Source organism: Gigantopelta aegis, chromosome 8 (genome assembly GCF_016097555.1).
Source record: "Gigantopelta aegis isolate Gae_Host chromosome 8, Gae_host_genome, whole genome shotgun sequence".
NCBI lineage: Eukaryota > Metazoa > Mollusca > Gastropoda > Neomphalida > Peltospiridae > Gigantopelta > Gigantopelta aegis.
Genome location: NC_054706.1, coordinates 65,150,969 through 65,178,933, shown reverse-complemented (window position 1 = coordinate 65,178,933; position 27,965 = coordinate 65,150,969). Strand labels below are relative to the sequence as shown.

General features: G+C 40.5%; 1 protein-coding gene across 1 annotated transcript in view; it reads right to left on the bottom strand.

Moving 5' to 3' along the window:
* The window catches only part of LOC121378820, a 24,696-nt gene extending 679 nt beyond the window's left edge, over positions 1-24,017 (bottom strand). Inside the window, exons 1-9 of the mRNA XM_041507148.1 lie at positions 23,736-24,017; positions 15,790-15,914; positions 14,313-14,552; positions 13,082-13,442; positions 11,314-11,507; positions 10,361-10,547; positions 9,734-10,097; positions 3,303-5,614; positions 1-724 (exon numbers count right to left, since the gene is read on the bottom strand). The exon at positions 1-724 is cut by the window's left edge and continues 679 nt beyond it. Of these exons, the coding sequence (XP_041363082.1) occupies positions 374-724; positions 3,303-5,614; positions 9,734-10,097; positions 10,361-10,547; positions 11,314-11,507; positions 13,082-13,442; positions 14,313-14,552; positions 15,790-15,914; positions 23,736-23,912 (4,311 nt within the window). The 5' untranslated portion in view covers positions 23,913-24,017 and the 3' untranslated portion in view covers positions 1-373. The remainder of the gene's footprint in view (positions 725-3,302; positions 5,615-9,733; positions 10,098-10,360; positions 10,548-11,313; positions 11,508-13,081; positions 13,443-14,312; positions 14,553-15,789; positions 15,915-23,735) is intronic.
* Positions 24,018-27,965: the final 3,948 nt, after the last annotated feature.

Genomic DNA, 27,965 nt, shown 5'->3' with positions numbered 1-27,965 from the left:
TAATACTATTTGAAGGACTAAAAATGTTGGACAGCTCCTAACTATATGAATATATTAATTTGTACATTTTTTCAACTACTAGTATACTTCAATATGGAGATGGCCAAAACCCTGGACATATTGGCGAAAGCACCCAGACTTGTCCCATCCTATTTCTAATAACCATTTAACAAAGAAATAGCGGAAGCGAGAAAAAGCACCACAATTCTGATACTGGATAGGCCAAAGAATACGAATTTCCCCCACCTCTGGCCCTCCTCCTTTTTTGAAGACGAAATAATACTCCATCCCCCACCCCCCACACATAGACCGACATCCCACAGTTGTTGGCATCATCGGACACCAATGACGAATATATTTCGCAAGATAAACTTCATGACGTCGCCTTCTCAATGGGAGGCAGCTTCAACGTTACGGCCACCTCCGGGGACGAGCTCTGGCTTGCACCCAGACTATCCACGGAGGCCCGAGACGCTTCTTTCTGCTCTCTGTCCGACGACCTGCCGTGGTGCGCGTCCTGGGAGAATCGGTGCCGACTGATGCCCGCGCCGGACTTGGTGCTGGGCGTCCACATCTTGTCCAACATGAAGCTGGCGTGCAGCTCTTTCGCCTTGGACCTTCTAGTGTGCGACTCCATGCGCCGGACGTTGATGTCATCCATCACCTCGGTTCGATACTCCACGGGGGATAAGTCCACAAATGGTAAAGTGTGATAGACGGCAATCTGGGAAGTAAAATTTAAAGAAGAGAAAGAGTAAAGAATAAGTCTCATTCTTTGTCTCCGTATTTCTCTCTCTCTCACCCTCTCTCTCTATCTCTCTCACTCTCACTCTCACTCTCACCCGTTCATGTACACGGATGTACACAATTAGTTATAATTCTAGCACAATGTTCAAAGCAGTCTACAATTATCCAGGAAGTGGGGGACGTAGCCCACTGATAAAGCGCTCGATTGATGCGCTGTCGTTCTAGGATCAATCCCCGTCGGTGGGTCCATTGGGCTATTTCACGTTCCTGCCAGTGCACCACGACTGATATATCAAAGGTCGTGGTATGTGCTATCCTGTGTGTGGGATGGTGTATATAAAAGATCCCTTTCTACTAATGGAAAAATGTAGCGGGTGTCCTCTCTAAGACTATATGTAAAAATTACCAAATGTTTCACATCAAATGGCCGATGATTAATAAATTAATGTGCTCATAAGTGTACGAGATAGGGGGGGTGGTGTGTGTGTGTGTAGGTGTGTGTCTGTGTGTGTATGTGTGTGAGTGTGTGTGTGTGTGAGTGGTGTGTGTCTGTGTGTGTGTGTAGGTGTGTGTGTGTGTGTGTGTGTGTGTGTGTCTGTGTGTAGGTGTGTCTGTGTGTGTGTGTGAGTGTGTGTGTGAGACAACTGCCTCCCAGTGCTGGAAAAAAAGAATCAAAATCAGGGAAAAACGATAGAGAAATTGGGGGAAAATTAGCTCGCCTGAACCATTTTCACCATATATTTCCATTAGTTTACCCACAATATTGGTTTGCAACCCAATTTAGCTGTTCGGCAGCAGTATTGCTAATACAAATAAATGTTGAATTCGGCCAAAAATCGGCCTGTTCTACAAAAGTGGGAGCCCGTACGCCTATGAATGTGCTCTAGTGGTATTGTTAAACAAAACAAACAGTAAAGAAACAACTAAAATTATTATATAGCTTTGCATCACTTCTATAACATTCATAATTTAATGTAATGTTTTGGGGGGAATAATATGAAAATAATAAAAACAGTGGACTTCCCTTATTTTACGGTTTTTCTTTGAGATTACTGGCCACACGAATGATGGCATTGGTATGGGTAGGATGTAGCTCGGTGGTAAAGCTACACGTAATTTTTTTAAATAATAAAAAAAGTGGACTTCCCTTATTTTACGGTTTTTCTTTGAAATTACTGGCCACACGAATGATGGCATTGGTATGGGTAGGATGTAGCTCGGTGGTAAAGCATTTCGCCTGATGCACGGTCGGTTTGGGATCGATCCCCATCGGTGGTGAGCCCGTGGGACTATTTTTTGTTCCACCCAGTGCACAACAGTTGGCGTACCAAAGGCCGTGGTACGTACCATCCTGTCTATGGGATGCATATAAAAAGATCCCTTGCTACTAATGGAAAAATGTAGCGGGTGTCCTCTCTAGGACCATATGCCAAAATTACCAAATGTTTCACATCAAATAGCCGATGATTAATAAATCAGTATGCTTTAGTAGTGTCGTTAAACAAAACAAACGGTAACAATTATCCTTTAGCAGCAAAGAACGTTTTATATCGAGGGCCGGTAACCAGGACAGGTGATGTTCAAGTTAACATTTTAACGTTCAAAAAAAGATATGAAACTATTGAACCTGTTGAAATTATTATATAACTTTGCAGCACTGCTATTACATACTCCAAACCCCGAGTGAGTGCTCCGCAAGGCTCAATGGGTAAGTGTAAACCACTTGCACCGACTAGTGATCCATAACTGGTTAAACAAAGGCCATGGTTTGTGCTATTCTGCCTGTGGGAAGCGCAAATAAAAGATCCCTTGCTGCCTGTCGTAAAAGAGTAGCCTATGTGGCGACAGCGGGTTTCCTCTAAAACAGTGTCGGAATGACCATATGTTTGACGTCCAATAGCCGATGATAAGATAAAAAAAATCAATGTGCTCTAGTGGCGTCGTTAAATAAAACACTTTTTTTGCTATTACATACATATTATTCCTCCCAAAAGTTACATTAAAAAAAGGAAAAAAATACGAAGAAAAAAAAGAGAAGCAGGACGTGCCAGTCACACAATTTCATTTTGTATTGAAAATCTCCTGTTATTTATACTGACAAATGATGCCTCAATTAAATCCAGTGTCTGGTTTTATTTCGTAAGTCACGAGTTTTCTTTTATTTAAGCACTTACCAAACTGCTAAACGTTTTTTCAGCTAAGTATATATTAATGACTAGCAATAGCTGGCCAAATACTGCTATTTACTTCTTGAAATGAGAAAATCCTATCTTAACAAAACTTGTCTCGCAGTGCGACAGCCATAACTGATAGTCAACAGTTTTATCTGTTATATATTATCAATTTATTGTCAAAAGTGTGCCTTGTGGGTGGGTGTGGGTAACGTTTGGAATGCTTCCATCAGAGAACTGTTCAAGCAAGCCTGTCATGGGCACAACCTCTGACTTCGCCAGAGAGTTCTGTCCATGACCGTAAACATGTGTAATCCCGTCTCATTTGGTAGTACAATTTATGTCAAATGTTCTATTAATTATAAGACTCGCACGAGCACCTACCGAACAGGGTCTGTCGAACAACCTGGGCATCTCGGGCGTCATCCGGTGTCTCATCTGGCGCCTGTAGGACACGCCCAGGATGTTGCTGCCGATATCCACGGAGGTCGTCTGCACCTTGGTGACGGGTGTTTCGGCCTGGGCCTTCTGCGACCACTTGAAGCCCGCCTGGCGGAGCAGACGACAGACGCCTATCTGGCGCATCACGCGTAACGCGGTCTCCCAGTGGGGCCGCTGGCCCCCATTCAGCACCCACAGGGTCCTCGCCGAGGCCGTGCGCCTGAGGTCGACGGGCATGGAGCACGTCACCTCGGACGGCTCGGCGTCGTCCGGCAGCCGGCTCCACGTCTCGCCGAACGTGCCGATGTACCGGCCGCACAGCGTCCACATGCGCACCGACTGGTCCGAGCTGCACGTGATCAGGTAGTCGTCGTTGACGATGTTCATGTAGTTGACAGCCTGCAGGTGCGCCCGGAACGAGTTCAGTAGCGGCGGCGTCTTCAGGGTCAACTCTGGTTTGCTGGTCTTCGGTGGGGGTCTCCTCGTCTCCTTCTTGTCGGCCACCGCGCTGCCATAGAAGGACTTCTCGAACTGCCCCGTGAACCTCAGGAAGGCGAACTTGTTCCTCATCCTTTCCCTGTGGTCTTCAAGCTCCTCCTCGGACATCGTCCTGCTGGCACAGTAGTTGACGATGTCCCACACCTTCACGTACCCCATAGAGTCCGAGGTGACAACGTAGCGATTCTTGATGTCCGTCACCATGTGCGTCACCGAGTACCCGACCTCGTGTCCCGCGTTGAACTGGCCTAGCAGACCGCCCCTCTTGTGGGTGGACCAGGCCCTGACCCAGCCCTCGGCGCCCGCGGACATGAGCGTCGCCGTGTCCTTGTCCTGCGGGTCGCGGGTCTCCAGGAAGAGGATCGTGTCCACCGCGGCCTCGTACAGTCTGCACAGGTTGTCGTAGTCCTCCCTCGGGTACCGCTTCCTCGGCCGGTACTTGCTGCCCTGGCTGACGATCGCCTTCTTGTCCAGCGCCCACAGCAGCGGGTGCTCGTAGAAGTCGTTGGACTTTTTCTTCTGGACGACCACCACGTTCTCTTCGTCTTTCCCCATCAGGTCGGCGAAGAGCGATCTCTTGAACATGAACCTGTTGCGTCTTTCAGACGGCGTTTCTGACACATTGCTGTTTTTCCGTTCTGGTGTCAGGTTCGAGTATTCGGGTGCTAAGTAGCCGTTGCCTTGTCGTCCTGGCGACCAGCTGCTGCTGTCCTCTGGCGTCGAGCTGTTCCTTCTTTCCGGTTCCCAGCTCTGGCTTGTTTCTGGTGTCAATTCATAGCTTCCTCGTGATAACATATTCTTGCTGTTTTGTGGCGACACGCTCTTCTGCCTACTTTGTGCTGGTAAACTGTTCCTTCTTTCTGGTGTTAAACCACCGCTTTGTCTTTCCGGGGCCAAGCTCTTCCTTCTTTCTGGCGAAAATCCATGTCTTGTTGGGGACAAGCTGTTCGTTCTTTCTGGCGAAAATCCACCGTTTCGTCTTTCCTGCGCCAAGCTATTCTTTCTTTCTGGCGAAACGCTACCGTTTTGTCTCTTCTGAGCCAAGCTGTTCCTTCTTTCTGGCGAAACGCCACTGTTTTTCCTTTCCAGGACCAAGCTGTTGCTTCTTTCTGGCGTCAAACCACCATTTTGTCTTTCTGAGACCAAGCCGCCGTCCACTGCGGTGGTGCTGTTGTCCACTCTGTCGGCCGCTTCATCAACGTCCACACACGTATTGCTTTCGCCAGCGGTCGATTCTGACAAGCACTCGGAGAACGAGACGGCTATCATGGAGAAGTGCCTCCTGTAATCGTGGGTCAGGTCGATCGACCGGTCGCTCTCGTGGGCGTTCAGCCGCGAGACCGCCTGCCCCGTGTCGCGCAGCCACAGGATGATGTCACCGTCGTAGGAGCTTGTCGCGATGGTGTGGGGTGCCTGATAAGCCATGCTGAGGATGTCCTCGTGGTGGCGCGTCATCCACGTCTTCCTGCATTCGTTGCTCGCGCCGTCGACGAAGACGCTGACGTTCCTGCTCCAGCCCGTGACGTAGACCTCGGACGCGATGCAGACGATAGCGACGACCGGCGTGCCCTCCCGTATGGCGAACTCCTGCAGGCACGAGCCGTTGTTGAAGTTCCACACCTTGACGGTGCCGTTCCTGGCGCCAGTGAGGACGCGCTTCTCCTGGCTGTCGAACGTCATGGCGGTGATCTCGATCGGGGACTCGATGCCATCCGTCACCGACGTGTGCGCGTTGATGAACTGCATCACCTTGCTCCCTGGGCACGACAAAACAAATAAGTATACACATGGAATTGGATCTAAAAAAGGAACAGATGAATGAATGAGTGAACAAGTCAGTGAGTGAATAAATGAATGAATGAATGAAAGAAAGACCAAAAAAAATGAATGAATGAATGAGAAATAATAAATAAATTATTAACGACGCCCCATCGACAGCGACTAAATCATGCGGGTTTTCATACTGCCGCACCTGAAAGGCCTTCCACGTGCATGTCTACATTTTTTCATGTACCTGCATTTCCTGCGTTTATGAAAATCATCAGACCCCCCCCCCCCCCCCCCCCAAAAAAAAAAAAAAAATTAGAAAAAAGAAAGGTAAGCTCTCGTAGCACCACCCAAGGAGCGAACAGCTACAACCCGCCACTCCGCTATGCGGGTGTACTATACTTGCAAAAATGCATTCTCGATTTTAACTGTTTTAACTGTTTTTCATATAATTTTTAAAACTCTTATGAGATTTAAATCAAAGGTATGCACCTTCCGCCACAGAGACGTTTATATTTTACCAGCTAGTCATTTGTCTAATATGCAAAGACCCTGCGTAGCACAATCGAATACTACTAGTACCAGTCTCTCTGACTCAGTTCCACCCCAACCCCCGTCTCAATCAGTACCCCACGACTGATATATAAAAAAACCCATGGAATGTCCTGCCTTGTCTAAAGGAAAGTGCATATAAAACATCCCTTGTTAATGAAAAAAAAGGTAGCAGGTTTTTTGAAGACTAAGTGTCACACCATAACCGATGGGCAGGACAGGCTGATACTCGTTCCAGCTAGCGCCACACAAATGGTATAATACTAGTATATGCCGTGGTATGTATTATCCTGTCTGTGGGATGGTGCATATAAAAGATCCCTTGCTGCTAATTGAAAACAGTAGCCTATGGCGTGGCGGCATCGCGTTTCATCTCATTTAATGATCTGTTGGCAACCACGTGTCCGACATGTAACCGCAGTTAAAATGTTTTGAGTGCGTTGTCAAAATCGGACCCTGGGGACCCGTCCCTCCTAAAAATAAAGTGGCCATTTTCCCTATCTTAATTTTCCCGTTAGTTTTCCCAACCAGAAAACTATTTCCTGCATCCGGCCCTGGGTCCATATTTTCGAAGCTATCTTAGCGCTACGAAATCGTAAAACCATCATAGGCTATGACGTCACTATGGCGGGTGTTGTAGTGACGTCATAGTCTACGATGATTTTACAATTTTCAAAGAGTTTCAAAAATCTCTAGCCTGGTCGTTAAATAAAACAATTTGTTCTTCCTTTCATTAGCCGATGATTAATCAATCAATGCGCTCAAGTGGTGTCGTTAAATGAAACAGTACATGTCTTAAAGCAAGGGACAATTAAGGCATCTGGCCTGGTATGCATATTCAACGATATATAACGCACATTATTGTTTAATATCAACAAGTATAATCGTATAGTTAATTAATAAAACGCATAAATGTGACGGCTATTATATATAACGGGCGCAGCCACTTTGTACCATCCCAGTGAATACGCCCTCTGGCGAGCTGGTGGTTACGTAATAACTAACGTGTCACGTCAGGAATTAGTCTTCGAACTGAAGAAACAAAACATACCTGATTTTTTGCAGATGCATCGCAATGTTCTGTAATAATATCCATCCCAGTAAGCAGGCAACATAATACAGTTATTTCAACACTTTGACAATGGTGGCTTATTTTGTATTGAAAAATAATATGTACCCACGTACTGAAATAATAATCGAAGTGTGTTCTTGGTTAATTGGTCTTTTCTTTCCATGGCCTGTACCTGTGGTTCCTGATTGGCAGGTGTATATTTAGACGGTCCCCAGACACTGTGTCTAGACACACTAAAAAGACGTGCCTCTTTTATTAAGATCACAAGGTATTGTCTGTTAGCCGCGCGGACGCCCCTCAAATCGTAATGGACATTAATTATCACTTTATTACTGTAAGTAATTCTGTAAAACCCTTGATTAAGTAGACTTTCCCATCTAAAATTACAAAACTGACCAATTACGTAGTCCCAAAGAAAAGAAAATTATCACTTGGGTATCGTGAGTGGTCGTTTTTGCTCGAACGTACCCTACCAATAGGCCTAATAATAAGCATTTTTTCTTAGCATTTTTTTTAAAGAGAAAAATACTATAACTCCATTTCGTTCTATTGATGCAAATTGAAATATATTTAGTTAAATAGTTTATTATACTAACAAGTCATTTATGTTGTTTTGAAAGTCAGGTTGATGAAAGCGAAGCGCCTTGTCGTAAATTAGAGCGTTTGTTTACACTGTGCTTAAAAGGACATTCCTGAGTTTGCTGCATTGTAAGATGTCTACGATTAAACTTACATATTAAAAATATTTTCTTGTTTAGAATATCAGTGTCTGTATATTCAATGTGTTTCTGTTCGTCTTAATATTTGTAAGAAGCCCAAACTGGATTTTGTCTTCAAATAATTTCGTACGTACGAAAAAATAATAAGTAGGAAATAAAATGAAATTTAACCTAGTACAAATATTAGAACGATCAGAAACACGTTTAATATACAGCCGCTAATATTTTATGCAGAAAAATATATTTGATATGTAATTACAATCGTTAAAAAGTCTCTGTCAGTCGATAACATGTTAAAAAATGCAGCAAACTCAGGAATGTCCCTTTAAGAGGGGTTGGACGGAGCTGACGTCACTTCGCCCCAAGCTATACCACCGGACGTCACAAAAACGAAACAAAACGGCTGCCCCCAGTTAGAAGGAATAATCATGTTTTTTCATTAATTCTAAAATTACGCGTTTTTCATTTGTTAAAGTGTCAGTATGTGTTGTTGGTTCGGATATGCATCTTTCCAACACATAAGGCTCTTATTTGAGTTTACCCTACCTTTAATGTCCCAGGCACTGACAGAACCCTAGCAGGCGATGACAGGTATATTAGCACTGATATTAAAATTAAAAATGGCATTGACATTAGCGTTAACGTTAACCTTGACATTAATATTGTCAATGACCCTGACATTGTCATTAACATTAGCCTTGACACTGACTTTGACATTAATATTGACATTAACGTTTAGCTCTAGTACCGGTCTTGATGTTCCATATGCTGACGACGGAGCCCTCGCAGGCGGTGACGAGATAGGTTAACACTGACATTAACATTGACACTGAATTGAACTCTATGCCCTCGCAAGCGATGAGGCGGTACATTAACATTGACATCAACATTATCGTTTACATTTTCATTTCATTTCAACTTATTTTCGTGCTTATGTCCAATTAAGGTCCTGGCCACACACCTCAACTGTCCGATGGCTTAACATTAGCAATGACATTAGCATTAACGTTAACATTAACCTTGACACTGACATTAACACTGACATTTAACATTGACATTGACTTTAACTCTAGTACCGGTCTTGCTGTCCCAGATGCTGACGACGAAGCCCTCGCAGGCGGTGACGAGGTACATTATCACTGACATTAACATTGGCATTGACTTTAACTCTAGTACCGGTCTTGATGTCCCAGATGCTGGCGACGGACCCCTCGCATGCGGCGCCGAGGTACATTAACACTGACATTATCATTGACATTAACATTAACATTGACATTAACACTGACTTTAACTCTAGTACCGGTCTTGATGTCCCAGATGCTGACGACGAATCCCTCGCTGTCGATGACGAGATGCATTAACACAGACATTAACACTGACATTAACATTGGCATTGACTTTAACTCTAGTACCGGTCTTGATGTCCCAGATACTGGCGACGGACCCCTCGCAGGCGGGGCCGAGGTACATTAACACTGACATTAACATTGACATTATCATTGACATTAACATTAACATTGACATTAACATTGACATTAACATTAACTTTAACTCTAGTACCGGTCTTTATGTCCCAGATGCAGACGACGACGAGGTACATTATCACTGACATTAACATTGACATTGACATTAACATTGACTTTAACTCAGGTACCGGTCTTTATGTCCCAGATGCAGACGACGGAGCCCTCGCAGGCGGTGACGTGGTACATTATCAATGACATTAACATTGACATTAACATTGACATTGACTTTAACTCTAGTACCGGTCTTGATGTCCCAGATGCTGACGACGGAGCCCTCGCAGGCGGTGACGAGGTACTTGAATGTCTTGTTGTACAGCGACACGACGACGGGGTTCTTGTGCGAGATGGCGTCCGTCGGCTTCGTCTCGTACTTCTGCTCCATCATTCCCAGGTGATTGGTGGCCAGGATCAGGTGCTGCAGCTTCTCGTTGAAGAAGGTCGCTGTCAACGGAAACGGCCCTAGGCGCACGATGCGGTGCCCGATGTGCTGCACCCACGTCTGGTCCTTGAGGCCGAAGATGTTGATCGCCTTGTCCTGGTCGATGCTCAGCACCTGGCTGCGGTTGCTGTTCACGAACACGTAGATGATGGGCCTGGTGTGACCCTGTAGTGACATTAACATGAACATGGACATTGACATATCATTGACAATGGCAATGACAATGACATTATCGTCATAACATTAAAAATTAAAAGAGACAGACAGAGAGAGAGAGAGAGAGAGAGAGAGAGAGAGAGAGAGAGAGAGAGAGAGAGAGAGAGAGAGAGAGAGAGAGAGAGAGAGACACACACATAGACACTCACATAGACACAGACAGAGAGACAGAGAGAGACACAGACAGACAGTCCGAGAGTTCAGCTAAATACCTTAAGGAAGGCGATGGCCCTGTGGGTTAGGTAGGGGTTCCACACACGGACTGCGCAGTCAATGCCGCCGGTCACGATGACATTCAACACGGAGCAGTAGTCGAAGCACGTCAGTCCCTTATTGACCTTGTAGTACACTGGCGTCCGGTTCTTGATAAAGTCTGCCACAAACAGCGACGTGTTCGACCTCAGAGAAAGAAACAAGAAAGAAAAAAATGTTTTATTTAACGACGCACTCACATTTTATATACGGTTATATGGCGTCGGACATAATATGGTTAAGGAACACACAGATATTGGGAGAGGAAACCCGCTGTCGACACTTCACGGGCTACTCTTTTCGATTAGCAGCAAGGGATCTTTTATATGCACCATCCCACAGACAGGATAGTACATACCACGGCCTTTGCTATACCAGTCGTGGTGCACTGGCTGGGACAAGAAATTCGACCTCAGAGAGACAGACAGGTCATTTATTAACATCTCAGCTTGTGTACATGATTTATCAAAAACATATGATACAAAATGACATAAATATAAATAAGCCCGTCCGAATGGTTTATGTCGCCAATACGTGATATTTTGTCAAAACATACCTATGTTGGCAGTCATTTTGCTATTTTTTATTTATTTTTTGCGAAGTTACAGACCAATAAATTTTTAGTATGTTTCATTATCTTGATCTTGGAAATCATAGTTTAACATTTAAAATCAATCATAAATATACATTTTAAGTCAATAGTAACCATCATGGATTTATGCAAAAAAAAAGAGAAGAAAACAAAAGTGAACTTAGCTTACAAATATGTTTCTAGACTTTCTGAGGTCTTTCTGAATAACAAATCCAAAGAGAAACCAACTGTTTCAGTTTGTGATAGGTTAAATTGGGCTTAAACTGCCTGGACGTCTACTATGTGTTTCATTATGTTTAATATTAAATTATTGATATTTACCTCTGGCAGCACGATATGAAGCCCTTCAGCTCGGGTACGAACTTGATCTGGCACACCCAGTCCTCGTGCACCCCGGCCAGCTTGTAACAGCGGATGTAGGGAACCAGACCGCGCATGATCTCCGAATAGGACGCTTTCTTTGCCGTGTCCTTCTTGTCACTGGTGGACGCGAACAGTCCGCCCCCTCGTAACACCTGCAAATACCGACCACCAATATGAAAGATTTTCTTGCCCACCGGACTGAATTAGTGCAAGATTAATAGTTTCTGGCTCAAGTCCTTTTGTAGATGGTTTTCGTTCTCTCTGTCTCTCTGTCTCTCTCTCTGTCTCTCTCCCTCTGTCTGTCTGTCTGCCTCTCTCTGTGTCTCTCTCTCTGTGTCTCTGTCTCTGTCTCTCTGTCTGTCCTGTCTCTCTCTCTCTCTCTCTCTCTCTCTCTCTCTCTCTCTCTCTCTCTCTCTCTCTCTCTCTCTCTCTCTCGGAGCGAACTTTAGCGAGTTTCAACTTGACGTGGAGGAAAAACGTTTACTGTGAGCGAGCAGTGCCCCCCCACCCCTTGTTTTAATTAGAAAAATCCCAATAGCCCATCGCGCTATGGGATTTGCATTTGTCACTAGTCCGATGTTAAAAAGCACTAGCCCCGGTCGTCGGGCTAACGGATTTGTAGAACTCTGACTCGATTTTCTTGAGACGAGTGTCCGAAACCATCTACAAAAGGACGAGTGCCAGAAATATTTCCTTGTTATAATTCTTAAACTTTTGTCCCTTGAGTTAGAATGGCCTCATCTACATCTCACAACGGTAATAGATTCTATTAATATTGAGGCAGAGGAGGAAATTATTTAACGTAGAGCACGGCTGTCCTGGGAAAAAGTTCTGACGTGGGCCAATTCCTCAGTCCAAGACAGGAGAATATCCTGGGTTAGATCGTTGTATATAATCTTATATACGGATCAACAATGCAGAGTTTGCAGCCATGTTAGCATGATTCCAATTAGCAGAGCCTTTATAACAACTAAAAGTACATATTTTCTTGGTTAATTATAGTTAAAGTTAAAATTTGTCTTGTTTAACGACACCCTAGAGCACATTGATTTATTAATCATCGGCTATTGGGTGTCAAACATTTGGTGTTTCTGGCTACATAGTTTTCAAAGGAAACCAGCAAATGGTTTTTCATTAGCAGCAAGGGTACGTTTATATGCAAAGCAGTTCACGAGATATGGTTTAAAATAAATTTTAGAGAAATAAAATCCGCCATCTTGAAAATGGCGGGCGTCTTGGAATTAAGTGGATTGATCCTTGTACACTCGGACTAAAATTGCTCTAGAGACATCAACATCCATTGTGAATTAAACGTTGAATTTGGCGAATATACCGTATCTCATTAATAAGGGGGCAGGATGTAGCCCAGTAGTAAAGCGCTCGCTCGATGCGCTGTCGGTCCGGGATCGATCCCCGTCGGTGGGCCCACTGGGATATTTCTCGTCTCGTTCCAGCTAGTGCAACATATCGTATACCCTCAGGATAATTCGGAATGTTTTCAAATTATTTTTAAATCACTGACAGGATTCTGCAAGTAAGGTTTTGATTGGTGGACATGAGCTCCAACTGGCTGGTGTTAGATCCACATGTAATAGTGGAGCTAATTTTAATTAGATTGGGAAATTAACCAAACTTAGTGTCAATTTTTACGGGTTGAAACTAGAGTCTGGATAAAAAATATACCTTAGTGTTTAAAAACTAGGGTCTGTCTCTTTAACAATCAAACCTTGAAATACAGCGCGTATGTATTGCCGTGCGTGTCTCCCCACGCCAAGATGGCGAAGCGCCTGTCCCTGAGGTCGGTCCAGAAGTGCATGGCGGTGACGCAGTTCTCGAGTCCCGTGATGACGAAGCGCTTGAGAAAGGAGTCGGTGGTGATGTCGACGAAGACGAACTCGCGGTCAGTGGTGGCGAGGGCCAGGATGCTGGCGTTGTACATGCACACCATGCCGAGGAACCAGGGCCGGTTGACGCGGGTGTCGTCGTGGTTGATGTTCAGGTTCACCTTGTGTTTCATCTCCAGCGTCCAGAAGCTGATGATGCCGTCCTTGCTGAGCGTCACGTACTTGCCGTCCTTGTAGTCGTACCTTAACATTACAAAAAATAGATGCATTTATCACAGTGGGGGCGAGACGTAGCCTATTGGTAAAGTGCTCGCTTAATGCGCGGTCGGTTTGGGATCGATTCCCGTCAGTGGGCCCATTGGGCTATTTCTCGCTCAAGCCAATGAACCACGACTAGTACACCAAAGGCCATGGTATGTGCTATCCAGTCTATGTCCCTTGCTGCTAATCGAAAAGAGTAGTCCATGAAGTGGCGACAGCGTGTTTCCTCTCTCAATATTTGTGTGGTCCTTAACCATATGTCTGATGTCATATAAACGTAAATAAAATGTGTTGAGTGCATCGATAAATAAAACATTTCCTTCCTTACCACAGTAGGGGGCACGGGGCGGGATCCAGCTCAGTCAGCTGAGTTCCCGCTTGAGGTGCTTGCATCCACTGACTGGTTTTTTTTCTCTCGTTCCAACCAGTGCACCACAAATGATCAAAGCCTGTGGTATGTGTTTTTCTGTCTGTGATAAAATGTATATAAAAGATCCCTTTCTGCGGATATCCTCTGATAACTACGTGTCAGAAATGTGCTCTAGTTGTGTCATTAAACAAAACAAACGATATATATATATATATATATATATATATATATATATATATATATATATATATATATTATCGCAGTTGCATAATCATGACCGAAAGTTTTGGTTTTAAAATGTTTATTTGTAAAATATAAACATTATATAGCTTGAATTACATTTAAATTTAAAGTTGTATTCTCAAAGTTGCATATAAAAGATCCCTTGCTACTAAAGCCCTGTTTACACGATCATAGATTGGTCCAAAAACATTGCTGGTCACGCCAGTGTATCACGATGATCGTCATCATTGTAAAATTACTTGGTGGAGTGTTTGGTCACGTGCGGGAAGAAGACGATGCTGACGATGGGCTCATGCGTCCTGGCCGTGACGGTCTTCATCTCGTTGACGAACGGTTTTTCCTGCAGCATCTGCATCAGCTGGCTGTTCACCTGGCGCGTGAACATGTGGTAGGTGACGTACTCCGTCCAGTCGACCGTGCCGTTACAGTCCACGTCCATCTTCATGAAGATCAGTCGGATCTCGTCCTCGCTCATCACTCTAGGCGGCAGAGAGAAAGAAATATTTTATTAAAGAGACTTACCCCCCTCCCCTAAAATAAAACCCTCGCATTCACGCACGCACGCGTGCGCACGCACAAACACGAGCGCTCGCACACACACACACACAGACACACACACACACACACACACACACAAGCGCGCACACATACACACACGAACACACACAAGAAACATATTAAATAAAAATACATAAAATGCAAAACAACAACAACAAAAGAAACAAAAAAAACAACAACAAAAAACAATAACAAAACAACAACGGAATAATTTAAAACAAACAAAGCAAGTAAATAAAGGTGGTGATATCAGGTCCCCACCCCTGACACTATCATATTTGTTTCTGGGGTAATAAACTTGTTTTTAAAAAATAGTAATAAGAAAAAGTAAAAAAAGTAAATAAAACAATACAAAACAAAGAACATTTAAAAAAAAAAAAAAAAAAAATAAAAAATCCACACAACATACTAATAATAAAACAGTATTAGAAAATTATTGTAATTATTATAATTTTAATTATCGAAAAATACCGTATTGGTCACAAACATGCTGCAATGGCTACAAACTTAGGATAACCAATTAAATCATTTAAGCCTGGTTCCCTTAAAATGTGTACCACGCCGCAGATTGTCACAGCCATCACATTCACATACATTTCAACCATCAGTACAGTTCCTATATATAAAATGCTTTTGGGCCGGATTCCAAAAGAACATTTAGAGCATGTGTGATAACTCTTGCAAAGTAATTGCTGATATTCTATTTTCACCAACTGTGCACATACCCGCAAACATTCGCACGAACATGTACAGACCCGCAAAGAATGGAATATGGACGACTCTCCCCCCCCCCCCCTCCCCCCAACATAGCTTTTTTGAAAAGTGATATATTTACAATATTAAGTCACTACAGAATATTTTTGTTTGTTTGTTGTTGTTATGTTTGCTATTATTTTTTGTTGTTGGTTTGGAGGTGTTTGGTGTGTTTTTGGGGTTGTCTTTTTGGTGTTTTTTTATGGGGGGGGGGGGTGTGTGTGTGTTGTTTGGATGGTGTGTGAAAACATGCTTTTTTTTGACAGAAAACGTCTGTCGTAAAAAGAGCGTGTTTTTGCGGATTTGGTGGAAATCCGGAATAAGTCTGCGACGGGTTGCGGCGTGCTGCAGATATTGCGGAAACCAGGCTTTGATACAAAAGAACTATTCCTCTACGTGGGTTACTTGGTAGTTGTCCGTTTGACGGCTTCCACGAACTGCTCTATGTTCAGACCAGACTGCCCGTCCCTGTCTGCCATTCCGAATGACTTCCTCAGTTCGTCCAAGTTCGTGTCCGATGACGGCACTTCCTACGTAACATACATAAACATTTATAGTCAGGGCCCATATTTTCGAAGCAATCATCCTACGAAATCAATTCAGTTCAATTTATTGCATATTACTCAACAAACTGGTGTCAGCAAACAGATAAAAACAAACAAACATACATCAATAACAACAACAACAATTAAAGGGACATACCCTAGTTTTTAAACATTAAGGCACATTTTTTTCACAATTAGAGCCGTTTATGATCACTAAAATCAATTATTACTTATTGTTTAGATTGTCCATTTCCGTACAACCGAAATGTTTCTGGGCATCCTGGTGTTTCTAATACCACAATATGCATTTTTTATATTTTTTATATTTAAAAAACGCACATGCGTCTGAGAAGTAACGGTTATATATAGTGGCGTTTTAGTCTATTTTAAGGGTATTTCAATGTCACAGACTCTTGTTTTACTCTGTTGTATCCAAAGCTGTTACAGGTTTGGAAATTAACCAAACTTAGTGTCAATTTTTACAGGTTGAAACTAGGGTCTAGGTGAAAATTATACCTTAGTGTTTAAAAACTAGGGTATGTGCCTTTAATAACAACACTATTAAAGTATAGGCCAGTCGTGACAACCTACGATGGTTTTACGATTTTATGGCGCTAAAGATGGCTTCGAAAATATGGGCTCAGGTGAGAATCCAGGATTGTTTTGCAGGATGAGTCTACCAAGTTAAAGTTTGCTTTGTTTAACGACACCACAAGAACATATTGATTTATTAATCATCGGCTATTTGATGTCAATCATTTGGTAATTTTGACATTATAGTCTTAGAGCAAAAACCCACTACATTTTCCCATTCGTAGCAAGGGGTCTTTTATATGCACCATCCCACAGACAAGTTAGCACATACCACGGCCTATGATATACCAGTCGTGGTGCCCTGGCTGGGACGAGAAATAGGCCAAATGGCCCACCGACGAGGATTGATCCTAGACCGACCGCATATCAAGATAATGCTTTACCACTGGGTTACGTTCCGCCCCTATGATGAGTCTATATGAAACAAAATGGAAGTTGGATATTAATATGTGAAAAAAAATAAAAATGTTTTTGTCGTGAGCAGGAAGGGGGTTCAGACCCCTCGATCTCCTGGATCCATCCCTGATAGTTGATGGCGACAGCGGGTTTCCTCCCTCAATATATGTGTGGTCCTTAACCAAATGTCCGACGCCATATAACCGTAAATAAAATGTGTTGAGTGCGTCGTTAAATAAACCATTTCCTTCCTTCCTGATGACTATAATCCCCAACATGACTATTTTTCTTTCTAAATATAATACAAAACGGGTAAACGGTTTTGATGATGTGTTGTATTATAGTTTGTATAAAAACATATAAGTGTGAAATATGGATTAAAATCGTTTTGTTTTTGTATAAATATACTCAACTGGTTAACAAAAAAAACTTGAATACATAATTTATCTTAAATTCTTCAATTTATTTAGGTTTTTGTGTCTATTAAAATTATCAATGTCTTTTGAACATTTTAGACCCCTTTTGATAGTCTATAGTCCGTCCCATCATTCTATAAAAACGTTTTGTGCTATTAATTTCAGTTTTGTTTGACCTAACAAGAAAAATGAAAGTGTTTTGGAAATAACATACCCCCCACACCCCCCCACACCCCCCACCCCCCCAAAAAGAAAGTATTTGTGTTCAATTTACAAATCAATCGGCTCAGAAATAAAGACTTGCAGTAAATTTCATAGTATGAAAAAAGGCGTTCCCTGTGGGACGGACTATAGTTACCGAATGAATTGTATCACGAACAAAATTATACAGGTATACCAGGCCCGTAGGAACGACTTTGGGAGTGGGGGGCACTGACGGATCGGGTACAAACTCTACATTAGATTTTGGTTACAACGGCAAACATTAATATGTAAAAAAAATAGGTTCACAAGTATATAAGTGTCATATAGCCTAAAATAACTAGTAATAAGAAAGGGGCATTTTAAAACTACGATGACCACTTATTCGTAGGCCTATCTTTTGAAGGGGAAGGGCAGTAGTCCCTGTCCCCTCCAGTATCGACCCTTGAAGTTCTTTTATCTACGTACATGTTTCCGTTTTTCGTTTCACGCAACAACGACGACAGTACAATAATACAGCACTACAATATGTAACAAAAGATGAATTTAATGAAAACCAGTCCTTCGTCAGTTTTGTCGGTATCAGTGCATGGAAACAGACGGGTGTTTCTTTTCTAAAAAAAAAAAGAAAAAAAAAAAAAGAATTTTTATTTTTATTTTTAAGTAACTTAGAAAACTTTGGATAGTATGAAATGCCATCATCGTTTACTGATACAAAATACAAAAACAATTACATTTGATTAAACTCGTGTGTTGTCGCTGTCAAACATAATGAACGATTGTCGTCAGCTTCTTTCATACCACATCCAGGTCTGTCGCCATGCGTTTTTCTTTCTTTTGTGTTTCTTTGTTTTGTAAGATTTTTTGTTTTGTTTTGTTTGTTTGTTCGTCTTGGATTTGGTTTCAAAATAATTTCGTACAAAACTTTCGGGGTCTTTTATATGCACTTTGATATACCAGTCGTGTGGCATTGGTTGTGATAAAAATAAGTTTTGTTTCTAGTGTCTTCATGGACATAATAGGTTAAGTATGCTTGAATCTGAGAGTATATATATAAAAAACCCAACCCTTTGAAGGGGAGGGGGGAGCATAGCCACCCCAGCCACCACCCACCCCGGATCCGACGGCCCTGTCCCCAGATAAAAAAAATTATGTATTGCCTATGTCGTGCTGCAATAGCCAATGTAGAGCGCCATATTGCACGGTTTGCACTTGTTATATTCACTGACGTTAAATCACAAACTATTTGAAAGAAAGAAATGTTTTATTTAACGATGCACTCAACACATTTTATTTACGGTTATATGGCGTCAGACATATGGTTAAGGACCACACAGATTTTGAGAGGAAAGCCGATTAGCAGCAAGGGATCTTTTAGTCGCGCTTCTCACAGGCAGGATAGCACAAACCATGGCCTTTGTTGAACCAGTTATGGATCACTGGTCGGTGCACCTACCCATTGAGCCTTAAACTATTTGAAATAAACCTGTCGCGGGACAGCGCAATGTCAATAGTATTTTCTACACAGCTGTAATGTTATGGCCTCTGTTTACAAGTTGTAATTCATCGCGGAACATACTTTCCAAATTATGCGCACCTTCCTTTGAAAAACGAAATCCTTGCAGGAATTCATAATCACTGTATGCGTCAAATGTGTACACTAAAACACGGTATGACGATTTTGTTGCAAGATTTCAAGATCGTCAATATCTGAATCAGGCTTATTTCCATGGATCAAGGCCGTAAACACCCGAATTGGAGGGTCAACATGAACCTGGTTTGAGAAGATTTTGATCAAATTTGATTTCAGTTGAGGCAAGTTTGAACCGAATTTAAACCGCGAATCAGGTTTAACCGGAGACGAGAAATCGTCCCTAAATTTTCAACTAAAATGTATATATGTGCGTGTTTTAAATTTGACAATGTTTTGATTAATAGACAAAATATATTACTGATAAACTACAAGTGAATAACAAACAGTAGGCGTATATAATATGTTACAGTACTTGGACATATTATAGTCTGTCCCATCCTCCTACAAAAATGTTGGGGTTTTTTTTTGGGGGGGGGGGGGGTTAAAAAATAATTTCAGTTTGGTTTGAAGTAAGAAAAAAAGTAAAAGTGTTTTGGAAAATAACAAAAACAATACCATTTTTATGTGCAATTTAGGAAACAATCGGCTCAAAAATAAATAGCTTGCAGTAAAAATTTCCATAGTATGAAAAAAAGGCGTTCCCAGTAGGACGGACTGATGTCATGACATAATAATGTTGTTCTTAAAAGATTCGTCTTTACAAGAGACTTTACCTTTTATATATATATATATATATATATATATATATATATATATATGGGGGGGGGGGGGTGTCATATGCTCACCTCGATCCTTCCTGGTTACGGGCCAGATATTGTGTTATCATAAATAACGAATGATGCTCTCACGAACGAAAATATGGTTATACGTGTATAATAAACATACTACATATCTTTCAGGGGTAACATTAAGGATTTTCCCCTAGGAGTCAATTTTTTCCAATGGATTCATTTGCTCCTAAATTGGTTCATTTCCATGAGTCCAATCTCAAAATCCATGAGTCCATTGTTTTTTCTCGGAAATAACAGCTTAAGAACACGTTTCCATAGCTTCAGTCAAGACGGACAACATCAGTTGTATTTAGACTTTTGAAAAACATCGAATATCTGTAAAATCTAAAGGTGGTATTATATTCTACTTCAAGAAAAATCTGAAGCAGTATGTTCATCTGATCAAAACAAAATGTCTGTATGTTCTTTGAGTGAAAATATCAGGAAAGCTGCTTCAACTGCAAAAGATGTCTTGCTGGGATCAGTATATATACCACCAAACAATCCAAGCTACAGTTTGGTATGTGTCACAGACCCTTTCTTACAAATAGACAATGATGTCATTAGTTTAACAAGTAATGATTGCCACATTATTTTAGGTGGATATTTTAATACTCGCACTGTAGTTATTTGACTATATACCCCAAGATGATGACCAGTATATTCCGTTTTCAGAAGACTACTTACTAGACTCATGACATGCTGTAATCGAAATAACGAAGATACAATAATTAATTCCAATGGCACAAAACGTACCAATCTTTGTATGTCGACTAAACTTAGAATACTTAATGGTCGGGCTTACGGTGACACGTTAGGCGCATACTAGTATACATGTTGTAAATACAATGGCGTTAGTACGATCGATTACTTGATTGCTTCAGAAAATGTTATTGAAAATATATTGCAGGGCCGTAGGTAAGGGGGGGGGGGGGGGGGAGGAGAAAACAATCCGGAAAGCATTATAGAAACTTAAAGAAAATTATCTTCTTAACTGTTTAAGGAGTTTTACACTATTAACTACTCAGTTGCCCCCCCCCCCCCCCCCCCCAACAAAAAATCCTAGCTACGGCCCTGTATTGTATATGTGTGTTAAACCATTACCATTACTATCAAACCATTGTCAGGTAGTTGTCCATCTAGTAGTTAAAAACACTGTACAAAATGAATGTGGATATGAATATGAGAAATTGCCTGGTAGAGTTAAGTGGACTGAAGAATGTCAAGCAAAGGCTATATCTTCCATTCAGTGTCCAGATGTCGATTCTATTCTAAAATCCTTTATAATGAATAACTATAGCAATGATAAGGAAGGTGTTAATAAAGCAGAAGCTGATATGAAGTTAGCTCTTTCCACCATAAGCCTAAAGTCCTTGACGTTTGTTAAACCTTCAAATAAACCAAAACGTAAGCGAAAATGGTTTGATCAGGCATGCAAAGAATACAAATTTTCTGCCCTTACTGCTTGTAAAAACATGCAAATATTCTAATAACAGAATATTTCTTGAAAACGTTTACTCCGCAAAAAAGCATACAAAGGTCTATTTAAATATAAATCTCGACAATATAAAATATAATATCTCAAATTGAAAATCATATAAGTGGTGATCAACAAAAATGTTGGTACTTAATAAAACAACTGCAATTATCTGATGACAATATAGACGTTCTACCTGATCCAAATAGTTGTTACGAACATTAAAAAAAAAGTCACTTACGATTATTCAGATGATCTAACAATTATAGAGGAATTGTGTGTGTTGAAAAATATTGACAAAATTTTTGGCAAGAAGACTATAAAACATTATTTGGAGAAAAACAAATATACTTAAGAATTGAACGTGACATTTTTTGAGTTTCATGCTAGTATGAAACGCAAAACCGCTTTACACACTGTATGAATGTGTTCATTCTGCAATCCATAGTACAAAAAATATATTTATTTTAACTAACCTATATATGCAGCTTTCATAGACTTTAAAAAAGCTTTTGATATGATCAACAGAGAAAAACTTAATGAAATTAGTAAAAAGTGGCAGTACTGGCAACTTTGTAAAATTCATTCATTCTTTGTATATAGGTGAATCATATCAAATTATAACGTCAGCAGGTACATCACCCATGTTCCATCCTAGCAGTGGTATATGACAGGGTTGTAATGTGTCCCCTTTACTTTTTAATATCTTTATAGACGACATTATTAAGTAATTTGATGCACGATGTGAACCTATTGATGTGAATAATTTGAAAATCAACCATCTTTTATTCGCTGATGATTTGGTGCTTCTGTTCACTTCAGCACAAGGGCTCCAAAGTACGCTGAATAGTCAACCAATATGCTATGTGCAATGATCTTCCCATATATGTTGAAATATCTAACAGTATTGCCTTCAATAAGCGTAAAATGAACACGGATCACCTTAAATTTACCATAGGGTCTTCTAAAATTAACATATCTAAAGACTACACATATTTGAGTATCACTATAGACAGACACGGTAAATTTAACATAGGTGTAAAGTATTTAAAAAACAAAGGTCTTATATCTTTAAATCACTTGTTAAAATCCATTCTCAAACATAATCCACCTCTCAATATTTGTACTAAACTATATACAATACACTAATTAAACCAGTGCTGTTATATGGAAGTGAAGTTTGGGGACCACAAGTTTGTAACACAAATTATTTTACCGTAGAACAAGTCCACATAAAATGATGTAAATGGATTTTGGGGGTCAATAAATACACCAGTAATGCTGCAGCATTAGCAGAATTAGGAAGACTGCTGCATACATTGATAGTTCAAAGTCAGCTCAGAACAACAAACCGTCGTGGGTAGCTAAACTTATTAATGCTGCAAACCTACTTAGAATTCCTACACATGTATCTTCCACTCCAGAGTTACCGACTTCATCCACTTTAGGTGAAATCGTAATTAAATGCGAGCAGTATATTACGACACAGCTAACATCAAACACAAATTCTATCAAATATCAGGTGCGGATTAAGGCGGGGGCCCAAGGAGCCCGCCTCCCTATTTTTGGTGAAACAATATATATATTACAGAATACACAAAAATGCAAAGTTATCCCGTCCACCTGTCAAGGACCTTTAAAATCTATTTTCAAAAACTACAACGGATTTTGGGCTCCTCTATTTCGCGCCTAAATATGGTAATAAAATGCGCACTTAATGTCATTCAAACAAATTTCGAGTACAGTTGAAACCTACATATTACATGCCAAAGACTATGACAGCAGAAAAGCTTTTAGTAGGCATCGTTTGAGTGCACATTCACTTATGACTGAAAAGGGGAGACACAAAAAACCACCTGTCCCTGCGAATGAGAGATATTGTCCCAACTGTCCCTTAGAAGTTGAAGACGAATATCATTTCATTATCAAGTGCCCTATATATAATGCTTTTACAAATGATTTACATCATAATAATAAAACAAGAACCACATTTTTCTTTTCTAATAATGAAAATTTCTTATTCCTTACACGCAACAATAATATTAATATTCAGGAATTATGCCCTATTATTTGCAATTTTGTAAAGAAATGCTTTAAGTTGCGTGAAAGCATATGAGTTGGAAGTAATTTCAAATTGTTTGTATGGGTGAACAATAATTCACGAACCCCGTAGGGGCGAGTTGATGGTTTTTCATGGGTCTACACTTCCGAGTGCATTTTCCAGCTTAATCCATTATTCATTAAAACATATTACGTGATTGCTAAATTAGCTTCTTCTTTTTTTCTTTTTTTTTCTTTTAAAAAAAAATGAAAATATTGGTTAAAATGACAGGATTTTTCAAAAGACAAAATACATACCTGGTTAGAGAGCGTATTTTCCCGTGACATTGCACCTCTCTGAAACCTGATGCTTTGTGGTTTTTTGTCCAAATTGGATTCTTCGCTGGTAACGGTAACGCGAGACTGTTTTCTACCACAAGATTTTGGTAGACACAAAGGCGACATTTTTTTCATTTGTACTTCCGACGGGTGCATTATGATTAGCCTTGTTTCTGTACCGCCGATTTTTATTTACCACTTCCAGAAAACCTAATTACACAGGGAAACTCGTCACCATCTCGTCACCATCTGCAAGGCGAATTCTTCAATTACGTCATTAGCGATGACGTCATCGCTTTGCTAAAACATTTATACACTCGCTGGCACACAGACACTTGCCGACATAGAATAAAATAAATCAAAATTTGTTGTATATTGGCAAATTTGAAATATTTTCCCACAATATTTTGCTTATGCTCTCTTCATACATGACAAATTTATTGCCATTTAACGTGCATTTATATATACCAAAAATTTCGATCTCTACTATAAAACTCGGTAGGCCCTATGTATTATGACGCGGTATGTATTTTGGCGCGCTATCTTTAAATGCAGAAGTTTTTGTTGACAGAAGTATTTTTTTTTATTGATAATAATAAAGCATTGTTTACAATTTGACAGTTTGCGGTAAGTATAAACAATTAAAAATACCATGTAACTACAAGTACTATTTTCCGTAAGGCACTTTTTTAAAAACATACATAAACATCCCTCTATCTCCTAATTTTCACAATTACGTCAATCTATTTCTGTGGACGTCAGAATGAAACCCCTGTCCTTATTTCACCTGCTAAGTGCATATTACATCTTAAAATAATATCTATTTCACATGAAATGTATAGTGGACATTGTTTTGAATAATAGTAATAATAAAATAATAAAAAAAATAAAAAAAATAACCCAAAACTTTCCAATGGCTGTCAAATTTACTCCCACCCTATCATCGGGGACCGTTCTGTAGTCCGAAGGTTCAATGGTCCGAAGGTTCAATGGTCCGAAGGTTCAATAGTCCAAAGGTTCAGTAGAATGTTGAATCATTGATCCGAAACACTGTACTCCGTGAACATAGGTTAGTGTTTTACTATGTCTAATATGTGTATGGTATAAATTGGGCGTTATATGTTAGCATGTATTTTACCCTTTATAATTTGGATAATGAAAATGACATTTTGTTCACATCATGCTAAAACACCACACATGTATACTAGTAGGCCTATATAGCTTTGGAACATGCAATATACAAACATGTATATATTTTTTTCAGTAGTCTCTCAAATCTTGATATAGTTTCTTTTGGACGTCCGTATATTTATTACAACACACGTTACTGAAAACAAAAATGGACACGTGCTAACCCATGGGTCACTCTTATTAATTTTTGCAATAAAGACATTTATAAAATGGCAATACATGGACTTATTTTGTGGGGAGCAAGAACTTATGGAGGTTTCATCGGCGGCAGCACCACGCAGAGGAAATCCTCCAAACTCTCGAAGGGATAAGTGGCGACAATCGAAGATAGGGTAGCTCGCCTCAAACAGTCTTACAATAATTTGCGGCGTACGTTGGAAGACTTATTGGACAGCAGTTACCTATGCTGTTCGAGGATATGTTTGAAGCTTGTGGTGAAGTCTTTTTGGGCTAAACACATTATTAACTGTCGAACAGTATGGATCGTGCCGGACATTTTGTGTTGTAGTCCTTGTTAAAGTTGCTATATCCGGTTACCATGTTATAACATCGATTACGAAATCAAAATGCAGGCATAACTGCACTTTTACGTCTTGGGAATTGAGTAGTAGGTTGTTGACGATGTCCGTTGATAGCGATGACGGACGAGTGTAATAAAGGTGTAGTTGTGCTTTTATTTTGCATTAGTATTCGACATTATAACATGGACACCGGATATAGGACCTTTAACTGTTGGATTTCAATAAAGTAGGCTAATTTTAATTAAAAACTGACATTTCGTTTTTGTTAACTCATGTATTATACTACTGACCTATCCAGGTGTGGCATGTGTTAAGACTACTGGCCTATCCAGGTGTGGCTTATGTTTTCAAATATCCACTCTTAAAAGGGGAATTCTTTTTGTTATATTATTTATATAATTATATATTAATAGCATCACCAAACATTTAAATCGTGACCACTGTAGAATGTTCTTGTATAAACAGAGAAAACTGTTCCTAGGAACAGTAGTCCTATTGGACCCCCATACCTTAGGAACCATAGTTTCACTCGGGACATAAATTTGATAATAACCGGTAACTCGTTTATTATCCTCTCTTTAATATGCACCATCCCACAGATAGAACATTATAATACATACCACAGTCTTTGCTAGACCAGTTGTAAAGTTGGGCCCACCGATGGGGTTCGATCCTGATGGTTACTAAATACTAATATGGAGGGTAGGAATGTAGTTCTGTGGTAGAGCGTTCGCCCGTGGTATGCCCGCAGTGAAATGGGTTTTTTAAATTTTTGTTAATTTTTAAAATGTTTAATATTTTTATTTTATTTTACAACGTCATGACCAGTGTCCCAAGACTCGTACATCTCAAAGTATACTGATTACCAAAAGAAACGCAAATCAGCGTTTTTGGTTAGGGTGTACATAAAATAGGTTTAGTGGATTATAAACGCTCATTTCTGCCCTTCTCCTGAATCTCAATAATCCCTTTACAAAATATAATGTTACAGCTGAAAATTATATCGGAGTTTCGTTTTGTGTCCTGTCAATGGGATGTGCATACAACACACCCCTTTCTGCTTTTCCGGTAGGAGCGGTCTATGCGTAGGTAGCGGCTCTCTCTGTCTTTCTAACTCCCCCTCTCTGTCCTCTGTCCGTCCGTCTGTCTGTCTCTCTCTCTCTCTCTCTCTCTCTCTCTCTCTCTCTCTCTCTCTCTCTCTCTCTTTCTCTCTCACTGTCTCTATCTCAATCTGGCTCTCTCTCTCCCTCTCCCCCCTCCCCCTCTCTCTCTCTGTCCCTCCAACTCCCTCTCTCTATGTGTGTCTGTCTGTCTCTGTCTGTCTGTCTCTCATACACCGATTTAATTCTAGAATGCAATGTAAAAAAGATCATATTAAATTAAACCAAACACTTTGTTCTTGTACAGTATGTGTTTATTCAGTGTTGAATACTTTATTATTCTTACATTCATTATATAGTGTACGTGTATATATTTATCACCAGGGCCGCAACTAGTGGAAGCAGATCTGCAATCCCCGTCCAGAAAACGTTTTCCTACAGTTTACAAAACCTCATGTGTTTTTTTCCCTGCACCCCCAGTTAATTTAGAATAGGTACGACCCTGATAATTACTAATATGTTCTAAACAGTTCATAAATGCTCTCTTAACAAACAGCTAAACCTATGATGAGATAAACATGATTGTTGTCTTAATAATAGTGTGTATTGATTGACTACCAACTGTCACGACGAAGTTGGCCAACTCGCCGATCTCACGATTTCCATGACTGTCCAGTTGCTTATATCTGAGCACTCTTACAAACTCGATTCTTGTCGTATACAACTCTTACGACCGATTAGTTTTAAATCTGAGTGTACCCGTCGTAGGTTGGGACTGGGGAAAATTACAAAGCAGTCGTTGACTTGGCCAACTTCGTCGTAACAGTTGATAATCTGAACCTATAGCATTAAGCAAAAGAAAACATGTTGGTGTCCCTTTAATCAGCTGCCAAAAATTAATTAAAAAAATTAAGTTGTAAATGTGAAGGTTGTTGTGTTAAAATGACAAACACGAAATGAACATCGAGTCTGATAAAACAAATCCTTCCAGTTGGTGATTTAACATTCTTTAATATGTACCTCGTCAAATAATCTCCATTTATCCACTAAAGCTAAAGCTCGTGACAAGTGAACATTAATTTACGAAGGACATACATTTGTTAAATAGGCAATACTAGATGAGTGGCCTTTAGCATAGGCGTACGGGCTCCCATTTTTGTAGGAGGGCAGGTTGGCTTTTGCCCGAATTAAACGAACATCTATTTATATTAGCAGTATTACTAAACAGTTGTATATAGTTGCAAACGAATCACTACGCATTTTATATGGTTTACAACTAATGTTGAAGGCAGATTGATGGAAATACATCATAAAAAGGTCTTAGGTTAGCACACTTTTCCCGCATATCTGTGTAATTTTTGCCTGATTTTGAGGTTTTGCTCCAATACTAGCCTTCC